This window comes from Homarus americanus, unplaced genomic scaffold (assembly GCF_018991925.1).
Source record: "Homarus americanus isolate GMGI-L3 unplaced genomic scaffold, GMGI_Hamer_2.0 scaffold74, whole genome shotgun sequence".
Classification (NCBI taxonomy): Eukaryota; Metazoa; Arthropoda; class Malacostraca; order Decapoda; family Nephropidae; genus Homarus; species Homarus americanus.
In genome coordinates, this window is record NW_024716951.1 from 1523481 (window position 1) to 1546044 (window position 22564).

The 22564-nt window shown below is 44.1% G+C and overlaps 1 protein-coding gene across 1 annotated transcript; it reads left to right on the top strand.

Annotated features, from left to right (window-relative positions):
* Window positions 1–92: 92 nt before the first annotated feature.
* LOC121858597 lies at window positions 93–21487 on the top strand. Its single transcript, XM_042355100.1, is given in 7 exon segments — window positions 93–763; window positions 11401–11570; window positions 13664–13765; window positions 15169–15277; window positions 16238–16285; window positions 16288–16516; window positions 20750–21487. Coding segments are annotated over 7 exon segments (921 nt in total). The 5' UTR covers window positions 93–714; the 3' UTR covers window positions 20964–21487.
* The last annotated feature ends 1077 nt before the right edge of the window (window positions 21488–22564 follow it).

Below are 22564 nucleotides of genomic sequence, written 5' to 3' on the forward strand. Positions count from 1 at the left end.
ACTAAAATAGCGAGAATGGGTTAAATGTCAGAGTGGCAACCCCGCTGAAGCCTGGTAGGAGGTGGCGGTAAGAGTCAGTATCACGCGGGACATCATAGAGTGAGGATGTCCGCTCCGCCATATCGTATATAACTTCACCTGCCCCCGACCACTTACCACTCGTCCAACCAATACTCTCCAAACTTGAATACTATTAAATACATTTACCAAGGAGTTATATATTGAAGGAAATAAATAACTCAGCGTAAGGACATAAGAGAAGTGTATATAATTTTGTGTTTTTAGTGAAAGAGAACTTTTGGTTGGCTTAAGCTGTCAACGTTACACAGGAGGTTTAGCCAAGATTATCTCCCGACTTCCCAAACTCTTATAAAAATAATCCCCGGAACTCACTTGTGGACGAGACCAACTCCCTCCGTCAAGATGGATATAACGTAGACTCCTGACAATGTAGAAACTTGATCGAACTTTATAAAGACGATTTAGAACAAAAACAACTTAAAAAATATAAAAAAATACGAAAAACTCAAAATCCTGTGTTGGGAAAGAGCCAGGAAAAATTAGTGAACTCTGCGGAAGTTTTCTGCAAAATTGGAAACGAGGCTTGAAATTTCTCGCCCAAATTCAGAATCTGACGTCTAAAGTTTCCCCCTTAAAGCCTCACCTTATTTACAAAGAAAACGAAGAATTTGAGAAGCTGATAGTGTAAAGAAAATGGGTCGTGGCGTCTTCATGGTAGCTGTTGCTGTCTTTCTACACGTGGGTGAGTGTCCTGCTACCACCACCATAGTCTCTTCACTATCACCAATGTCATGTCACTATCACCAGTACCCTATCACACAGTAACACCTTCGTCAGGAATAGAACACTTTAAGTCACTCGTTCTGCGGCAGGAGATATCGACATGGAGGCGGTGCGCTTTAAGTCACCTATATTTTCAGAGCTTGGTGGACAGGTCGTGCCCCTTGAGACACGAGTTGCCGCTGTGTACACTCGGCCACTGCTCTTGTTCACAATTCTTAAATACATCTGTGTTGTTGCGTTTGCTCTTACGTTTCTCCTTGAATAATAACAAGAACAATAATAACGATAACAACAATAATAATAATAACAAATAATAATAAAATGTGATAGAATTCCAAACGAGTATTAAAATTATTGGGGCGTTGATATTGAAAATGTTAAATAATGTTGTATGGGATCTTTGTGTGGGACCTGGGTGTGGGACCTTTATGTGGGACCTTTGGCTGGGACCTTTGTGTGGGACCTACAGATCTGTCTTAATACATACTGTACATACACACAAATACACACATACTGTACATACATACATACATACATTCTTATATTTTCTTCTCCCTCTTCTTAATGTTCTTATTCCTCTTCTCCCCCCCTCTTCTTCCTTATCCTCATCTCTCCCTCTTCTTCTATATCCTGTCTCCTCCCCCCTCCTTTATATCCTCATACTCCTCCCCCCTCTTCTTCATATCCCCTCATCTCCTCCCCCTCTTCTTCATATCCTCATCTCCTCCCCTCTTCTTCCTCCATCTCCTCATCTCCTCCCCTCTTCTTCATCATCCTCATCTCTCCCCCCTCTTCTTCATATCCTCATCTCCTCCCCCTCTTCTTCATATCCTCATCTCCCCTCCCCCCTCTTCTTCCTTATCCTCATCTCCTCCCCCTCTTCTTCATCCTCTTCTCCTCCCCCTCTTCTTCCTTATCCTCATCTCCTCTCCTCCCCCTCTTCTTCGCCTCCTCTTCCCATCTCCTCCCTCTCTTCTTATCCTCATCTCCTCCCCTCTTCTTCATATCTAATCTCCTCCCCCTCTTCTTCACTATCCTCATCTCCTCCCCTCTTCTTCATATCACTCATCTCCTCCCCCCTCTTCTTCCTTATCCCCTCATCCTGCTCCCCCTCTTCTTCCTTATCCTCATCTCCTCCCCCTCTTCTTCCTCCTCATCTCCTCTTGCTTCACTTATCCTCTTCTCCTCCCCCCCTCTTCTTCATATCCTCTTCTCCTCCCCCTCTTCTTTGTCCATGCCTAATCTCCTCCCCTCCTTCATATCCTCTTCTCCTCCCCCCTCTTCTTCATATCCTCTTCTCCTCCCCCCCCTCTTCTTCATATCCCTAATCTCCTCCCCCTCTTCCTCGCCTCCTCTTCTCCTCCCCCTTCTTCCTATCCTCTTCTCCTCCCCTCTTCTTCCTTGTCTAATCCTCTCCCCCCCCTCTTCTTCATATCCTCTTCTCCTCCCCCTCTCTTCACTATCCTCTTCTCCTCCCCCCTCTTCTTCATATCCTCTTCTCCTCCCCCTTCTTCCTATCCTCATCTCCTCCCCTCTTCTTCCTTTCTAATCCTCTCCCCCCCCTCTTCTTCATATCCTCTCTCCTCCCCCTCTCTTCATATCCTCTTCTCCTCCCCCCTCTTCTTCATATCCTCATCTCCTCCCCCTCTTCTTCATATCCTCATCTCCTCCCCCTCTTCTTCATATCCTCATCTCCTCCCCTCTTCTTCACTATCTCATCTCCTCCCCCCCTCTTCTTCATATCCTCATCTCCTCCCCCTCTTCTTCATATCCTCATCTCCTCCCCCCTCTTCTTCATATCCTCATCTCCTCCCCCTCTTCTTCATATCCTCATCTCCTCCCCCTCTTCTTCCTTATCCTCATCTCCTCCCCCTCTTCTTCATATCCTCATCTCCTCCCCCTCTTCTTCATATCCTCATCTCCTCCCCTCTTCTTCATATCCTCATCTCCTCCCCCTCTTCTTCATATCCTCATCTCCTCCCCTCTTCTTCATATCCTATCTCCTCCCCCTCTTCTTCATTCTCCTCCCATCTCCTCCCCCCTCTTCTTCGCCTCCTCATCTCTCCCCTCTTCTTCATATCCTCATCCTCCCCCCTCTTCTTCATATCCTCATCTCCTCCCCCCTCTTCTTCATGTCTCTTCTCCTCCCCTCTTCTTCATATCCTCATCTCCTCCCCCCTCTTCTTCCTTATCTCTTCTCCTCCCCTCTTCTTCATATCCTCATCTCCTCCTCTTCTTATCCTCAATCTCCTCACCTCTTCTTCCTTATCTCATCTCCTCCCTCTTCTTCATATCCTCATCTCCTCCCCCCTCTTCTTCATATCCTCATCTCCTCCCCCTCTTCTTCATATCCTCATCTCCTCCCCTCTTCTTCATATCCTCTTCTCCTCTCCCCCTCTTCTTCATATCCTCATCTCTCCCCTCTTCTTCCTTATCCTCATCTCCCCTCTTCTTCATATCTAATCTCCTCCCCCTCTTCTTCATATCCTCATCTCCTCCCCCCCTCTTCTTCATATCCTCATCTCCTCCCCTCTTCTTCCTTATCCTCATCTCCTCCCCTCTTCTTCATATCCTCTTCTCCTCCCCTCTTCTTCATATCCTCATCTCCTCCCCCTCTTCTTCCTTATCCTCATCTCACTCCCCTCTTCTTCATATCCTCTTCTCCTCCCCCTCTTCTTCCTTATCCTCTTCTCCTCCCTCTTGCTGTATCCTCATCTCCTCCCCTCTTCTTCCTTATCCTAATCTCCTCCCCCTCTTCTTCCTTATCCTCATCTCCTCCCCTCTTCTTTATCCTCATCCTCCTCCTCTTCTTCCTTATCCTCATCTCCTCCTCTTCTTCCTTATCCTCATCTCCTCCCCCTCTTCTTCATATCCTCATCTCCTCCCCCTCTTCTTCCTTATCCTCATCTCCTCCCCTCTTCTTCATATCCTCTCTTCTCTCCCTTCCTCTTCTTCTTTATCATATTTCATCTCATCATATTCAACATATTAATGGTATTTCACCCCCTTCCCTCCCTCCCTCCCTCCCTCTCTTTTTCCTCTCCATCGTCAATAGGCGTCCAACTCTACCCTATTCCGGGTTATAGGGCCAAAGGATTTTCCGGGTGTACTTTGTTTATCTTCATAATCAATCTCCTGTACCACACACACACACACACACACACACACACACACACACACACACACACACCCACACACACACACACACACACACACACACACACACACACACACACACACAGTACCGAGGTCACTATGTACACAACCCCTCAAGCCTTTTTACCTGTCTGTCTGTCTGTCTGTTTATACCTGTCTTGTGGATTTCGTTCCATCACGTACATACACTCTTCCTGTCCTTTCTGTCCGTCTGCCTTTCTCGTTGTTTTCTTTACATCCTGAGAGAAGAGAGAGAGAGAGAGAGAGAGAGATTTCCGGCACTTTTGCACTTTGTATAATCTCCACCATCACTACGCAACCAACCTTCGAGAGAGAGAGAGAGAGAGAAAGAGAGAGAGAGAGAGAGAGCCAGAGAAATACACCCACATTATATATCTATACCTCACTGTCCAAAAACACACACACACACACACACACACACACACACACACACACACACACACACATGACCTCAATGATGAAAATAATAATAATAATCACACTGTAGCCTTAAGTTAATGTCTAAAAAATCTACATAGACGTCAGAATTGTAACGTATGATTCTGTCCTTTAGCTGAGCCTTGTAGATAAACCTCCCGGATATGACATGTTGATAATTCTTTGTAAATCATCACAAAAACAATAAGATTTACTTAAGTTATCCCTACCAACAATTTCATTTTCTCTAATTGACGTTACGGCACTGAAAAAATAATACGGATGATAAATCGTGTTTAATAAAGATTTAACATGTAAATAAAATAATAAGTATATTATAGTTCCGTTTTACTCCCCGGCTGGGAATCTTTCTACAATGGAGGTACTTGTAAATTCAAAAGAAAAAAGCGCGCACCAATTCCACAACTGGAAACTGACTCCTCAACAACACCAGGGAAAGTGAATAATAGAACAAGAAAATGAACTTAACTATGAGTTTTATTTGACTTGTTGTACAGAAAGTAGAAAATCATATTACACGTCTAATGAAAAAAAAGCAAAAAAAGTGCTTTATTTCACGTGTCAGAAAAGAAAAGGTTTAGTTTTATTTCACGTTTACCAAAAGGCGAAAAGAGTTACAATTTCGTGGTTTCTGCACTGTTACTACGGTAGTGGTAGCAGCAGCGGTGGTGGTGGTGGTAGTGGGCGGACACAGGAACACCGGGGGAGCGCTGTGCAAATAACGAAAACCAGGAATATAAAACAGCCCCCCACCCCCCACCCTCCCCACACACACACACACACACATACGATCTGATCCTTCCCGTCTTCAAAAACCCTCAGAATATTTACACAAATATCAAACTAGGAATGAAAAGGTTAAGACAAATAGATGTCAATATGCAAAAGGCCAATTTGGCTGAAAATGTCAGGTTATATCCCAGGTTGGAGAGAGGCGACCAGGTCCCCCAAAACAAACGATGACTGGATGGGGAGTCTGGAAGAGTCACTTTATGTCAGGTTATCTCAAGACAATAATGATTTAATAACAAAGTCAGGTCATATCTCAGACAATCATGAATTTAATAACAGAGCGAGTCAGGTCAGGTTATCTCAGAACAATCATATTTAATAACAGAGCAGAGTCAGGTCGGTTATCTCAGAACAATCATGATTTAATAACACGACGTCAGGTCGGTTATCTCAGAACAATATGAATTTAATAACAGAGAGCGAGTCAGGTCAGGTTATCTCAGAACAATCATGAATTTAATAACACAGAGAGTCAGGTCAGGTTATCTCAGAACAATCATGAATTTAATAACACAGAGAGCGAGTCAGGTCAGGTTATCTCAGAACAATCATAGATTTAATAACACAGAGAGCAGAGTCAGGTCAGGTTATCTCAGAACAATCATGAATTTAATAACACAGGGAGCGAGTCAGGTCAGGTTATCTCAGAACAATCATGAATTTAATACGTCAGCATAAGTCAGGTCAGGTCAACTCACAATAATGATAAAGCTAATACCATAAGTCAGGGAACAAAGCAGGCCATGTGAGGTCAATGAGATTATTCTGATACCCCCAAGTGTAATGTGCAGGGATTAGTTCATTTTAATATTTGCTGGTTTGTGAAAGCCGAGATAAAAAACAATAATGAAAGTGCTAAGTGTGATTAAAAAAATACTTTGAAAGTATATGTAAGAGTCACACACACACACACACACACACACACACACACACACACACACACACACACACACAACACACACACACACACACCTCTCATCCCCAAAACAAACACATACACACAGCTTCCCACACACACCCCAACCCACACTCCTCCACCCCCTCACCCCCCACACACCCCAACCCCCACCTCACCCCTTAACACGCACGCACTCGCACACACACGCACGCACAATGTTTCCTATTCAGTGTAAGTCTTCCGGCGTCATATTAAAGTGTAGGAAACTTGGTGTTAAGCCTCTGGCCAGAAAAGCCTTCCCGTGTTCAAGAAAAAGCGATTCTATTATATCAGGGTGTTTATGATTTATCAGGCTGGGTGCATTGTCCAAACAGGGCCCAGGGAGAGGGAGAGGCAAGACGGGGAGAGAATAGAGAAAACTGGAGGATGAAACAGGAGGAAAGGGTTAGAGGAGAGAGCAGTGGGAGGGGAGGGATGGATGGTAAGAGAATAGAGAAAAAGGGAGAAAGGGAAAGAAACAGTGGAGGAGAAAAAAGGTAGAAGAGGGAGGAAAAGAGGTGAAAAGGAGAGCGCACCATTATACCTGATCATCTAAGGGACCCAACACACACCTCAGGTAAATATCAAACTAGACCAATCAACAGAAAAATACCCCCCAGTGCCTCAAGTTTGGGATAGTACAGGTCATAAGGTTAAAAAGTCGTCGAGGTCACAGAGGTCATAGGGTCACAGAAGTCATAGGGTCATAGAGGTCACAGGGTCGTAGAGGTCACAGAGTTCATAGAGGTCACAGAGGTAAAGAAAATTCCTTCTTCAACTTTCTAAATATATTAAAGTTTGTAACACATAGTTGACTTTTGCTCACTAAAGAATCAGAGGAGTTTTACATCAGTTGCCACGTTAATTAGTGTGTGTGTGTGTGTGTGTGTGTGTGTGTGTGTGTGTGTGAAGGGAGGTTAAGCGTGAGAGAGAGAGAGAGAGAGAGAGAGAGAGAGAGGTCATCAGTATTCATGGGTTGGTCTTCACCCACCCAAGGGTCAAGAGACTCTCCGGTTTTAGTTTACTCTTAAAGTTTTAATGGTTCTTAGTGTAAGGACGTGAGGTCAACACCTTCCCTCCCTGACAATGCCTGACCTGACCAGACCAGACCTGAACTGACCATAACTTAATTCTGTCTAACCTGACCTAACCTAACATGACTTTAACTTAATTCTGTCTAACCTGACCTAACCTAACATGACCTTAACTTAAGTCGGTCTTTAACCTAACCTTAATTGAATTCAACTTAACCAACCTAACTTTCCCTAACCTAACCTAACCTAACCTAACCATGACGTCGTATGTACCCCAGACGTGAGGTTGGTGCTGCCCTCTGTTGCATATGCATGGGTCTCTGATACTATACCATGCTGTAAATGTTTCGTCCGCGCATATCCCTGTAACTATGCAATGGTAAGGGGTGAGAGGGGGGGTGGGTGGGGAGGTAAGGATAAAGGTGGTGGGAAGTGCAATGATGAGGGGTGTGGGAGGGTAGTGAGGGAGGTGTGGGAGGGTGGTGTGGGAGGTGAGGATAAGGGTGGGAGTTGGTGAAGATAATGGTCGTGTTGTGTTTGGTTTTTGTTTTTTTTTACTTCATTTTTATTATTGTTTTTATAGTTTTAATGGTCAAATATATTTTTCTTTCTGTTATTTTCTTTTTATTCGTGAGTTTTGGAAAGGTTTATCTCACAAAGGCCAAATTATATCTGTGTATACTTTCAAAGGTATATATATTTTTTTTCAGGGGGCGAAGGGGAAAGTTACTGTTTAGGTTAGATAAATAATTGAATCAGATACTTAAGGTTCAAAGACTTCATTATTAATTTTATCTTTTCTTGAAACTTTGGTATATTATTACTCACAAAGTTTGGGTTCAAAACTTTACATTCATTTCAGACTCTTGTTATAACTTCTTAACCCCACAGAAATGGTGAGCAAGAACTACACATATCTCTATAATTTCCTCCTAAAAACTTCATCATAACACGGAAATAATCTACAGTTACTTATTTCCAAAGGCATTATAGAAAAAAAAACCCGAATCCCATATTACAACAGAGTCACTACCAACAAAAATACATTCCCTGTTAGAATTTTGCCTCAAACTCGATATTGGAACGATAGATAATTCCTTTTACATGTGATAGGAACGGCGATGTAGTGTGTATAGAGTAAAGGGTGGAGCAGGGAGAAGTGTAGATGGGGTTTTATTTACATACCAGACCATCGGTAGGGACTGATGTTGACCCATAACTGTGATAGATGATGTTTCTCAGAACATTTTCACTTCATGTGCACTTTGGGAATTAAGCTCTGATGTTCACGGTTAGTTTTAGATTTAGTCTCTCTCTCTCTCTCTCTCTCTCTCTCCTCCATGTCGTAATCCCATCCAAACTCAGTAGCAAAGTTTAACACGCTACACAGTTGGGTCTCTCTATCTTGAAAGAAACTATGTCCCTTCTACTGCCTCGTTGGTATTGTAACACAGTCAATCGACTTTGATGTCTACTTAAAAAAACTAAAAAAAAACAATAACAATACACATTAAGGAAGTCGCCCGTCGGTAAACACACACACACACACACACACACACACACACACACACACACACACACACACACACACACACACACACACACACACACACACACTGTTACGACCGTGTCGTATTTTTTATATATTTTTTTTATATATAACATGTTCCATATTATTCCTGTAATGATGTGTTAAATTTACTATTATATATTCTAGTCACCTTACCCCGTGCTGTTACGGTTTTAACTGTCATTATTTGTTCAAGCCCATCATATTTCTTTATTTTGTATTGTAACCAGCATTCTTTGTTCTCTAACGATCATCTGCATCGTTAAACGACCCACCGGCGGGTCGCGTGGCGGAGCCGACCTTATATATAGGACCCACCAACTGACTTGAGTCAGTTCAGTCCTCTTGTCCATACAGTTCACATCCTTTGAGTGACACTCGTCACCTGTTACTTATACTTAATTTATTTGTGTTGTTCCTGTCGCCACCAATGTGGTATATCTATGTGAGTACCTATTTATGTCTCTATTTATGTCCATCAGTATTTGTAGTTGTTAACGTAATCCAATGCTTTATTTTATTCTTTTGATGTTTCGATGTTTAGTATCATTTGTGTCTTAAAGTTTCGATGGTGAATCAATTTGTTGTGACAGCCTACGAGGCTCTTTTATTGTGTTAATATTTAATTAATTAAATTCTAAGGTTTACTTTATTTATTTTTATTCTCTTTTAATTTACTTCACTTTTTTGTTTGGTTACGCCTAGAACCTGGATATTTAAGTAAATTAAGAGACGGAATAACAACAAACACACACACACACACACACACACACACACACACACACACACGAGGTCTTACATTATTCTCAGACGTTGACCTTGTGTTAATGAAGAAGAAATAGATAGATATGATGATGAATGAATATAATTGCACATGTACTTAGCAACGTAAATGATAGGGTGAAGATAGTGAAGTATGATGGAGTATGACTATATGTATGATAAGGGACCTGCAGTACCTTATATAATGCCACCTTCACGTTATCGATAAATATGATGCATTGGCGTGTGTGAAGCAGTCTCTCTCTCTCTCTCTCTCTCTCTCTCTCTCTCTCTCTCTCTCTCTTTCTCTTCCCTCTCGCTCTCTCTCTCTCTCTCTTTCTCCTCCTCCTCTTTGCCTCGTTCTACGTAATTTTCCTCCTTTATTTCCTTCTTTATTTCCTTCATCTCTCCTCCTCCTTCTTCCCTTCTTCCTATTCCCTCCTCATTACTCCCCCATTCTTTGTTACCTCCTACTTTCTCTCCCTCCCTCATTTCCTTCACTCGTTCTTTTATTATCTAATTTCCTTCCTTCTCCCTGCCGCTTTGTCTTTCTCCTTCACCCCTTCTTCCATCCCTTCCTCACTCCTTCTTCCTCCTTCCCTTATTCCTTCCTTGCTTCCTTTCCTCCAAATTTTCCTCCTCCTAATAATATAATTCCCTCCTCCTCCCCCCCTCCATCATCAATTCCCTCACCTTCCTTCCCTACCTCATCTCTCCCTTTCTCCTCCTCACCCCCCTTCACTCCCTCCTAGGTCTGGGCTAAAGTAAGTGGATTTATCCTCCCTTCACCCCCTCACCTCCCTACCCCTCCCCTCCCCTCCTCCCCTCACCTGTACGAATGACGAATACAAAACACGAAACAATTTAGAAATCATTGATATAAACATTGATCATACTAAGGACTTTATAACAACAAAGTGATCAAGATTTTTTATTTTTGCCTTTGTTTTCTGATTCTAATATGCCGTCCTCTAACTGATATGTTTGACGTTCTTGAGTTATTAACTGTGTGTGTGTGTGTGTGTGTGTCTGTCTGTCTGTGTATGTGTGTGTGTGTGTGTGTGTGTGACTGTGTGTGTGTGTGTGTGTGTGTGTGTGTGTGTGTGTGTGTTATAACCTAAGTAAGTCACACATAATATATATATTCATAACAAATTCCTTGGTTGAGGTGATGATTTTCCCCCTGTTGTTGTATTTCACACACGCCATGATAAGCAGAAGGAAAAGACGAGCGTACGTTCGTCTGGGCTGGTGATAAGCTGCTTGACTTGGGCTGGGTCGAGACGGGGCGTTGTTGACTTTGTTCGGGTTGGAAATTTTTCTTTATGGTACAGTAATTCCTTGTTTATTCTCTCTCTCTCTCTCTCTCTCCCCCACATATGTAAATAAACTACCTCAATTTACCAGTAACACCCCGACGGCAGTTCAAAATGGCTCCAAAACTCCAATGAGACGACTTTTTTTTTTAGATTATCTTACGGGAAAATATTACTGGTAAGATCCCATGATAAGAGAGGGTCTTTGTTATTGTTGTTATTATTATTGTAGTTTTGTTGTTGTTGCTCAGTAATCCTATTTGGATGTCTTGTTTCTGTTCTTGCTAAGTGTAACCTATTTTTGCCATGAGGAAATTGGCACAGGTTGTTCGTCTGGCCAGTGAATCAGTCATTCATGCCTTCGTGTTTTCAATTTCCAAAGTTTTCCGTGAACTTGAAATGGTTTTGAGGAGAAGTTTGCAGCAAGTGTGAGTGTTCAACTTTCTTCATCTTTCTTCTTCTCTCTCTCTCTCTCTCTCTCTCTCGTCTATGAACCAACGTAAACAAAAGGAAAACCAATATTTTTTTTATCCTAAAGTCATTAACAGATGTGTCCTCTCCATCTTACAGGTGTGAGTGGTTGGCGCCATGATGGAGCAGTGACCCATCGGAAGCACAGTAACAGGGCTACCAACATTGGGCGACTCTTACCGGAGCTGCAGAACAATACGGTGGTGGTGGCACAGGTTGGCGGCACTGCGACCATTAAGTGCTACACAGTGTTCCTTGGTGACGAGATGGTGAGTGGTTTGGTGTAGTTATGACGTCATGATGTTGTTCTGACGTCATGGTGTTGTGACGTCATGTTGTTTTGACGTCATATTATTATTATGACGTTGTGTTTTGTTATTATTATTGTTATGACGTCTTGTTATTGTTTTTATCACTATGTTGTTATTCTTTCTTGTTGTTATCACGTAATGAGTGTTAATTATGTACTGTATGTCTTTCTGTAATTACTGTAACATGTACTAGTGTCTGTAATACCTTTGGCTGATATTACACTACATGAAATATACAAGAGTGTAGTGGACATAGTTCTACAGTGGTGGTAGTTGTAGTGGTGGTGGTGGTGGTGGTGGTGTGGTGGTGGTAGTAGTGGCTGGTACTAGTGGTGGTAATATAGTACAGTGCTAGTGGTGGTGGTAGTAGTGGTAACAGTACTCGTGGTAGTGTGGTGGTGGTAGTGGTAGTGGTGTTATAGTGGTAGCAGTGGTGGTGGTAGTGGTGGTAGTATTAACAGATGTGATGTAGTGGTGGTAGTAGTGGTAACAGTGCTAATTGGTGGTGGTGGTAGTGGTGGTAGTGGTGTGGTGGTAGTGGTGGTAACAGTACTAGTGGTGGTGGTGGTAGTGGTGAACAATGCTAGTGGTGGTGAGTGGTTGGTGGTGGTGGTAGTAATGGTTGGTGGTGGTGGTAAGTGGTAACAGTGCTAATGGTAATTAATTTGATGGTAGTGAGTGGTGGTAGTGGTGGTGGTGGTGGTGGTGGTAAGTGGTAGCAAGTGCTAGTGGTAGTAGTGGTGGCAGTAGTGGTAACAGTGCTAGTGGTAGTGGTTGGTGGTGGTGGTAATGGTGTGATGGTGGTGGTAATGGTGGTAGTAGTGGTAACAGTGCTAGTGGTGTTAGTAATAATTGGTAGTAGTGGTAACAGTACTAGTGGTAGTTAATTAATTAGTGATAGCAATTAATTGGTGGTAGTGGTGGTAGTAGTGGTAACAGTACTAATAGTGGATAGTGGTGGTGGTAAGTGGTAGCATTACTAGTGGTAGTAGTGGTGGTAGTAGTGATGGCAGTGGTGGTGGTAGTGGTGGTAGTAGTGGTAACAGTACTAATTAGTGGTGGTGGTGGTAGTAGTAGTGGTGGTAGTAGTGGTAACAGTACTAGTGGTAGTGGTGGTGGTGGTAGTAGTGGTAACAGTACTAGTGGTAGTGGTGGTAATAATTAGTGACAGTACTAGTGGTAGTGGTAGTGGTGGTGTGTTGGTGGTGGTAGTGAATGGTAGTAGTGGTAGCAGTGGTGGTGGTAGTAGTGGTAACAGTTATGGTATGATTGGTAGTGTGGTAACAGTACTAGTGGCAGTGTAGTGGTAGTAGTGGTGGTGGTAGTGGTGGGTGGTAATTGACAATTACTGGTGGTAATATTAGTGGTGGTGGTGGTGGTGGTGGTAGTAATTGGTAACAGTACTGGTGGTAGTGGTGGTGTGTAATAATTGGTGGTGGTAATTAATTGTTGGTAGTGGTGGTAGTATGGTAACAGTACTATTATTGGTGTATTAGTGGTGGTAGCGGTGGTGTGTGGTGATAGTGGTGACAATTGCGGGTGGTGGTATAGTGGTGGTGGTGAGTGGTGGCGATTTGTTAATTGGTGGTGAGGGTGGTGGTGGTGGTGAGTGGTGGTGGTATTGATGGTGGTAATGATTGATTGATTGGTGGTAATTGGTGACGGTGTATGGTGGTGGTGTAGTGGTGGTGGTGGTAGTAGTGGTAACAGTGGTATTGTTGGTAGTGATTGGTGGTAGTGGTGGTAGTAGTGGTAACAGTGGTAGTGGTGGTGGTAGTAGTGGTGGTAGTAGTGGTGGTAGTAGTGGTAACAGTACTAGTGGTAGTGGTAGGAGGAGGGATAATGTATGCAAGAGCTACACAATGTTTATGTTCAATTTTCCGGTTCACGTTGTAGGTGGCCCGTGTAGTACTGTCACGCCCACACGCTATTGTGCTCTTGAGTGCTAAACTTTCCCACTGTTTGTTATGTGTGCATGTGTGTGTGTGTGTGTGTGTGTGTGTGTGTGTGAGTGGTCCTGAAGTCATCGTTCTCGTGTTTACCTCCGACAGGTGACATGGATGAAGCGAGACGAGGATCAATTACTGGCGGTGGGGACACAGGTGTATTCCTCAGACGCCAGGTACTCCGTTGCTCACCTGAGACACGACAAGGTACGCCATTATTCCTACTTCTACTCTCTCTCTCTCTCTCTCTCTCTCTCTCAGCTTCAATTCCTTCACATCTTGGCTGACTTGTTTGTGACTTGTGAGTGCATGACTTCAACAATCGATCTTCCATGACCTTCTGATTTCAGTACCCCATCCCCTTAGCCTCCTCTGACCTCCCATGACTCTTATTCTTATTCTTCGTGGCCTCCTGACTTCGAATGACCTCCCCACTACCTCAAGCTGATGTATATAATGCCACACTTTCACGATACCTAAGTCATACCTGACACCCTTATAGCATCCCCACCCTCACCCCCATCCTCCACCCTCACCCCCATCCTCACCCTCCTATCCTCACCCCTCACCCTCATCTCACCCTCACCCCCATCCTCACCCCTCACCCCCCACCTCACCCCCATCCTCACCCTCACCCCTATCCTCACCCTCACCCTCATCCTCACCCTCCACCCCTCCTCACCCTCACCCCCACCCCCCCCCCACCCCTCCACCCTCCTCCCACCCCCTATCCTCCACCCCTCACCCCCCATCCTCACCCCTCACCCCCCACCCCCCACCTCACCCTCACCCCCCACCCCCACCCCTACCCTCACCCTCACCCCTATCCTCACCCCTCATCCTCCACCCTCACCCCCACCCCCACCTCACCCTCCCACCCCCACCCTCACCCCTCCCCTCACCCCTACCCCTATCCTCACCCTCATCCTCCACCCCTCACTCAATCTTGGTCTAATACTTTCCAGGCCTAATGGGTGTAGATTCTGGTGGTTATGTTAAGAGTAGGTAAGAGCCTGTAAGAGCTAGAGCCTATTAAGAGCCTAATAGATCTACAGATAATACTTCAGCTCTGTGTTACTGATGACTCTGGTCCTCTGGCTATCAAAACAGTATCCCAGGGGGAATGGGACAACTGGGCCGCCATCTGCAACCCAGTTAGTTAGGTTGGTTAGGTTAGGTTAGGTAGGTTAGGTTGTTGTCAACAAAGTTCATATGGCGGTCGGCGCGAGTTCCCGGCCAGTTGGCTGCGCCAGCTGCGCCAGATGGCGGCGGCCAGTCCTGACCCATCCCAGGGAGCTTAAAGTATAAATGATTATATTATATTAGGATTAAGTTGAAGCTCAATAAGACTTTAACCTAACATAATACTTTGTTGAAAAGATGCACAGTAAAATGAATGTCAATTTTGGAATTCAAATTTGCATTAAAAATCATGAGTTTTTGTTGTTTTTCTGTTTTATTTGTTTTTTTCTAGTTTTTCGGGGGTTAGCTCATATGAAGATTAGATACCCTAGTTTATTTTACCTGTTAATTAAACACCTCAATGATATATGCAGCCTACCTGGATAACAAGACAGTGTTATGATAATGTTGTCCTTTCCTCTGGTCAGCTGTGGGAGTTCTCTGTGAGGGCCGTCCGGAAGGCTGACGCTGGCCTGTATGAGTGTCAGCTCACCACACACCCTCCCACTGCACTCTTCTTCACTCTCAAGGTTGTAGGTGAGTGAGAGAAGGAGGGAAGGGAAAGGGAGAAGGATGGCAGGGAGGGAAGGGAAGGAAGAATGGGAGGAAGAAGGGAAAAGGAGAAAGGTGGCAGGGAGGGAGGTGAGAAGTGTGGGAGAGGAAGGAGAGAGAGAGAGAGAGAGAGAGAGAGAGAGAGACCCCCACCCCCCAGTACCCGCCTCAACTTAGGAACGCGAGCAGACTAAACGACTCACATCATTCACCACTCAACCAGAAAAGAGCCACTCACACTACCTCGCCTTGACACCCCTTAAAGTATAGCACGAAACGTTTCCACCTTACTATGTGCACACGAATCAGAGGGTCGAGTCTAGATTAATAACAGGAGTGGAGAGGAAGAACTGAAGGTGGATAATATGGGAAAAGGAAAGGAAAGAGAAGAGATGAAGGAATGGAGGAACGTAAGTTGGGTAAAAGAATGAAAGAGGAGGGGGGGAGAGTAGGGAAGAGACGGAAAGAAAGACATGGTAACTGAGGGAGGGTACGAAGGTAGAGAGGAGACAAAGGAATGGAAAAACATAAGAACAGAGAGACTAAGAAAGAAAGGTGAATGAAAGGCATGGATAGAAGAAGATCAAGGGGAAAAGAGAGGGGAAGAGGAAGATAGAGAAAGTTGAGATGTAAAAGCACGAAAAGAAAAATAAGAATGAAAGGAAGAAGCAAAGTGTGAGGAAAAACCGAAGAAAAATAATAACAATGTATATTTTATTTATATATTAGTGGTCGCTTATACACCCAAAACCTTTCTTTGTTGTCTCAGGTCACAAGTTATGGTAGTTAACAAGCAGCAATCACAGTTAACAAAGCTATGATAGTTAAAGAACAAGATGAATATTATTGAATAGGAGTACAGAGTCGTTGCTTATAGATATTAATAAGCAGTAAGTCACAGCTAACAAGATTAATGCCGTTCACTAACCCTGGTTGTGTTTACAGAGGCACGGGCCGTCTTGGGAGGAGGAGCCGAGGTGCACGTACACAAGGGGCGTGTGGGCTCCGGTGTACGGTAGAGTACGCCACGGAACCCCCTGCTTACGTCTTCTGGTTCCACAATCACACTATGATTAACTATTCCCCACGACGGCCACTCAGAGTCCTTCATCACCACCTGGGCAGCTCCCTCGTCATCACCAACGTTACCTGGGAGGATGCTGGGACGTATACCTGTGAACCTCATCTAGCGGAACCTGCTAATCTTACTCTCCATGTTGTGGAAGTAGTAAGTGTGTTTTACAGGTGAAGTGGGTCCTCAGCTCTGATAGGTCCTTTAATGTTTGGGTTTTGTTAAGATTAGGGCCATAGTGTTAATGATTAGATTTGGTTGATTGTGGCCTTAGTGTTAAGTGGTTAAATTTGGTTGATTGGGGTGTATTTGATTGGCCATTCACCTGTCGATCACTGTATCTCGTCACCGAAATGATGGCGCTAGAGCTTCTCAACTTCACCAGGAAAAAAATATATTCTCTCCCTCAATCTTCTCATTCACCACCTCCTCACCTCACCCCCTCCTCACCCCCTCACCCCTCCTCACCTCACCTCCTCACCTCACCCCTCCTCACCCCTCACCCCCCTCCTCCCTCACCCCTCCTCACCCCTCACCCCTCCTCACCTCACCCTCCTCACCTCACCCCTCCTCCCTCCCTCTCACCTCACCCCTCCTCACCTCCCACCCCTCCTCCACCTCCTCCACTCCTCCTACTCTCACCTCACCCCTCCCTCACCTCACCTCTCCTCCACCTCCTCTCACCCCTCCTCACCTCCACCCCTCCTCCTCACCCCTCCTCCACCTCCACCCCTCCTCACCTCCTCTACCCCTCCTCCACCTCACCCTCCTCACCTCCACCCCACCTCACCTCACCCCTCCCCTCCTCACCCCTCCTCACCTCACCCCTCCTCCACCTCACCCCTCCTCACCTCACCCCCTCCTCACCTCACCCTCCCTCACCTCACCCTCTCACCTCACCCCTCCTCACCTCACCCCTCCTCACCTCACCTCCTCCTCACCCCCACCTCACCTCACCTCCTCACCCCTCACCCCTCCTCACCCCTCCTCACCTCCTCCCCTCCTCCACCTCACCCCCACCTCACCTCACCCACCTCACCTCACCCCACCTCCACCTCCCCCCTCCTCCCTCACCCCTCCTCACCCTCCTCACCTCACCCCTCCTCACCCTCACCCCCTCCTCACCTCACCCCTCACCTCACCTCCTCACCTCACCCCCTCCTCACCTCACCCCTCCTCACCTCACCCCTCCTCCACCTCACCCCTCCTCCTTCACCCCTCCCACCTCTCCCCTCCTCTCACCTCACCCCACCTCCCCTCACCCCCTCCCTCCTCCACCCCTCTTCCCTCCTCCTCACCTCACCCCTCCTCACCTCACCCCACCTCACCTCACCCCTCCTCACCTCACCCCTCCTCACCTCCCCACCTCCTTCACCCTCCTCACTTCACCCCCACCTCCACCCCACCCCTCCTCACCTCACCTCACCCCCACCTCCCTCCACCTCACCCCCCTCCTCTCATCCCCCACCTCTCACCCCTCACCCTCCCTCCCTCACCCCTCCTCACCTCACCCCTCCTCCTCCCCCTCCTCCACTTCACCTCACCCCCACCCTCCTCACCTCCTCACCCCTCCTCAAACCACCCCACCTCCCCTCACCCCTCCTCACCTCACTCCTCACCTCACCCCACCTCACCTCACCCCCTCCTCACCTCACCCCTCCTCACCTCACCCCACCTCACCCCACCTCCTCCACCCCACCTCACCTCACCCCTCCTCACATCTCAACCCCCAAACAACATAAGGGTTATCATTACTACACAAAATTGATGTATAAAATGTAATTAATCTGTGTCATAACAACATATATATAATTAACATAGCTTCCTCTTCACATGTTATTCATTATACTGTACAAATTAATTAATAAAAACGTGGATATTTAGGGTACTAAAATAGCGCTTCAGGGAGGAGGAGGGGGGAGTAACATAGTGTAGGAGACGTTAATATATATACCATAGTCTCCCTGGTCCGTTCTTTATGATGTAAATTATTGAATGAAAACGTAAATACTTTTTGTCCCAACTCTGTCTTATATAACACTGGTGTATATACTTATATATTATTCCCTCTTGTACGAATACACTAGTTGGCTAATTGAATAAGATTTTTGATAGTCTTCGAGTATATTTCAGCTTCTGTAATCATAATATTACATAGAACACAAGTTAAGCAGGTCAGTCAGTCCGTATCGATAGCTTAAGGACACACTACCCTTTTGTACATGCAGTAGTTAACTAATCTATGAATTCAGCATTAACAACAAGTAATTAATTAATAATATATATATATAAAACCTTAATTTGTTTGATATTAATTCAAATTGAGATATTGTAGGTCACACCACCCACCCCTTATCATCTTTGGTTGTGGCGGATCAGCGACAATCATGCGTTGTTGTTGTGTTACTCTATTGTTATCTACAACAGGGAGACAGTTTACGTATACTGTATAAATGACATAAATCTACAAACTCTGACTAAAAAATTAGATCTTTTCAAACATAATTATTAAAGTACAAAGAGGTCTAACAATCGAGTGAAAAAATAAGGTACAATTAAAACAGTAGTGATAACATGAAGCATGACCATGATAGGTTGGCTTCACACCACCTATTGTCATAATTCCCGTACATGTTGTTTATTACTCAACAACTATTCTAGGTAGTTCAGAGACTTAACACCGCTACAAGTCGGCCCTAACGTAACTAACAGACGAATTATAGATGGGTCAAGGGGTCGGAAACACTACGGGTGGAAAGTACATACTAAGGTTTCTGAAATGCTTTAGTGTGTGGTATAGAATCCAAGATAAAACAGATTTTCCGCTCACGATGACGGTGATGCCCAGGAGAGTAATCTTTACATGGTGTTGAGTTAGCTGGTGGAGAGTTTTTGTTTTAGCTGTGTTGGCGATGAGGCCAGAGGGTATTGTATAGCTTCGGCTGAGCACTGTGTCGTTGTTCAAGGACTGTTGTTGTTTGAGGAGAAATCTTCATCTTTGTCGGTCATAGAATTGAAGAAAAGAAATGTGTAAACTAAGATGATGACAGATATTGACGTTCATTATGATATTTATTTTATATTTGTACAATTTAGTCAATGTAATAACCAATGGATACAGTACATTATCTGTATCTGTTAAGCAATAGTTACCGTTTCTGTTAATCTGTATATCCGCATCTTATTTAAACAAAGACTGAAAGATGACTGTCAGTATATATAGTGAGGCGATATGAACCTCATCAGTCTAACCCAACAGTCCTAGAATAGTTTTGGTTACGGTTGGATACGTTCCGTTGCCTCTTGTCGCCTGTAATATTTATAGTCCCGTGGTCGTGTCCATGGTAATTTTTTAACAGTGACCATTTATGGATCGGAATCAACACGTAGGCTCGCCAAATATACATCACCCTAACTAAAAGTAATATGATCCATCATACTGAATGAGTTAAGACAAGCAAAACAAAACAAAATTAACATCATTTATTATACTGAGACAAGTTACGTTTAGTTAGTAGATAGAACTAATATACGGTATCATATGGGGAAAATATTCTGTCAACGTAGATTTGTTTCCTAATAGCTACTGTTGTGGTCTGGTCTGGTCTGGTCTGGTCTGGTCTGGTCTGGTCTGGTCTGGTCTGGTCTGGTCTTGAGTGATCTGGTCTGGTATGGGGTCTAGCCCACTGACCGTCGACCAACGAGAAATCCAATTTAAGTTTTGTGGGACGTGTGTTGTTGTCTGATTGTTTGTCTTTTGTTTTATGAAATTCACATCAAGTGTATTGTTGTTCCTCGTGAGACGCCGCTGATCACTCGAGTAACACCTCCTCTTTTCTTCTTTATTTTCTCTTTCTTCTCCTCCTCTTATCCTCTACTTTTTCCTCATTTCCTTCTTATTATTATTATATTTCTCTTCATCTTCCTATTTCTCTCCTTCGTCTCATCTTGTTTTTCGTCTTACTCGTTCACATAAACACACAAGACCTATGTATGTATGTATGTATGTATGTATGTATGTATGTATGGTGTAGATTGTTTTTCATACTTAAGGTTCAACAGGTCAACAGTTAAGGTCACCAAGTAAAGGTCAACTAAAAATGACCTTCCCAACACAGCAATTGACTGACTCAACCCATAATTGTCATAGAATACTTAACAAGTCTCATGTATCTGGGGAAATAACTAAGACATAAATATTTCCTGTGTTTTGACGTGAGGCTGACACAAGGTCACGCTCTCCGTCACTTACTGCGTCACTCACCGTCACTCTGCGTCTGACTCCGTGGAAACAGATGATTGGTTATGATGATGATGATGATGATGATGATGATGATGATGATGATTAAAACTATTAAATTTTACCATTCTTTATGTCTCATTTTAGGTGAGAAACACGCAGCTCTACACAACGGTCAAAACGATGGGGCTGAACAAGAAGTCACTGCCGCTGCCGCCTCCTCCTCCTCCGCTGGACATTCTTCTCACAACCCGTCAACTTTCCTCCTAATTGGCTACTGCTGTCTGCTGAAAATGCTGTCGCTCTTTCATCATCCAGCCTGTGAAACTTTAAACACTGACAGTTCATCGTGGTTATGAGTGTCAAAATGGAACTTGTGTACTGTGTGTCTTAAGTCAAATAGATTAGATTTTGTATATAGGTTTAGGTGATTATCGTGTGGGGGACGTACATAGATTACGTTCACAAAGAGAGAGAGAGAGAGAGAGAGTATGTGTCAAGTATGAGAACGTTCACAGGTCAGTAGTGAAGATCAATAAGGAAGGTACTGAACGTAATTAAGATAAAGGAATACAAAAATATTGAAATAAGGTGAACGTAATTAATGTAGAGCTCCAGTGATTACAAGAGACAGAATGTAATCGGTAAAGAGTCCCCACACACACCTGAGTTTCCACACCTGACTCGTCCATACCTGAGTCCCCTCCACACCTGTATGTTCTCGTGGTGGTGCACGGGTAAAAGCTCTCTTCACTACCTCTGGGACAATGACGTTGATACCAGAAATCTAACACAGGTTTATTGTTTATTTATACCATTCAGGTTCAAAGTTAACATGACACACACACACACACACACACACACACACACACACACACACACACACACACACACACACACACGAAAAACAGTATCTTATTGACTTCGAACTCCTGATATGACTCCTTGAGAAATGGGATGGGTTCGACTAACACACTGAACTACACCACTATAGACGAAGGCCTCAATAGCATCAGAATTACCTAGACTCCTCCATCAGTAGAGGTGTTCTCATGTACTCAGTTAAGGGGAAAATTAACCTGAGATATGAATCCTTGAGAATCCTTGGAATAGAGGAAAGAACGGAGCCAAGAATGTTAATATGTCAATACTGAGTTACAATGTTAAATGGACCCCAGTCATGATAGAGCACCTAACTAAACCTAACCTAACCTAACCCAACCCAACCTGAAAAATACAGGATTAAAAGGTCCAATTGCTTTAGGATCCTCTTGAGTTATGTCTGATTAGGATTGGAACCTATGAAGTCTGGGATCCATTGGACTAGCGATGACTCCTTTTACTGTGGTGTTTGCCTGGTAGTAACAGCACAAGTCACGCTGCTGCCCCATGTGGTGGTAGTGGTGTTATTGACTAGTACTTTACAGTGCAATAAAACAATACTTTACCAAATGCCACCGAAACCTTGTGGTTTGTTTACTTTACCTGGAGTTATCTGTTGTTAATTTGTCTCTTCTCTATATAAAATGATATAAAGATGAACAACAACAAAAAATGAGAGAATTATTATGTAATAGTACTGTGTGTAGCGACGAACCATCCAGATTAAGCAGACCTTCCAAGTTCCATATTATCTGTGTTGTTATTTATGTCGTTTTTATAAGTATTAATGTCGTATTTGTGTGTCTTAAAGTGTAATATTCTGAAGGATGATGACATTAATTTCCCCATGGGTTTGTTTTGGGTAACTGAGGTGTGGATAATATTCGATATGTACTCTAACTGAACGGTGAAAATAACGCATTATAAAGACTATTTTGTTTATAGGTTATGGAAACAGCGTCGTAGGTTATTATAGTCAACGTGGATAGAGAAAAACAAATTACTTTCTACTGTATCAAGATGAAGAGACTTGGTGAAGTGACGAGAGACCTCAACACAACTCATTTTTTATTCCTAA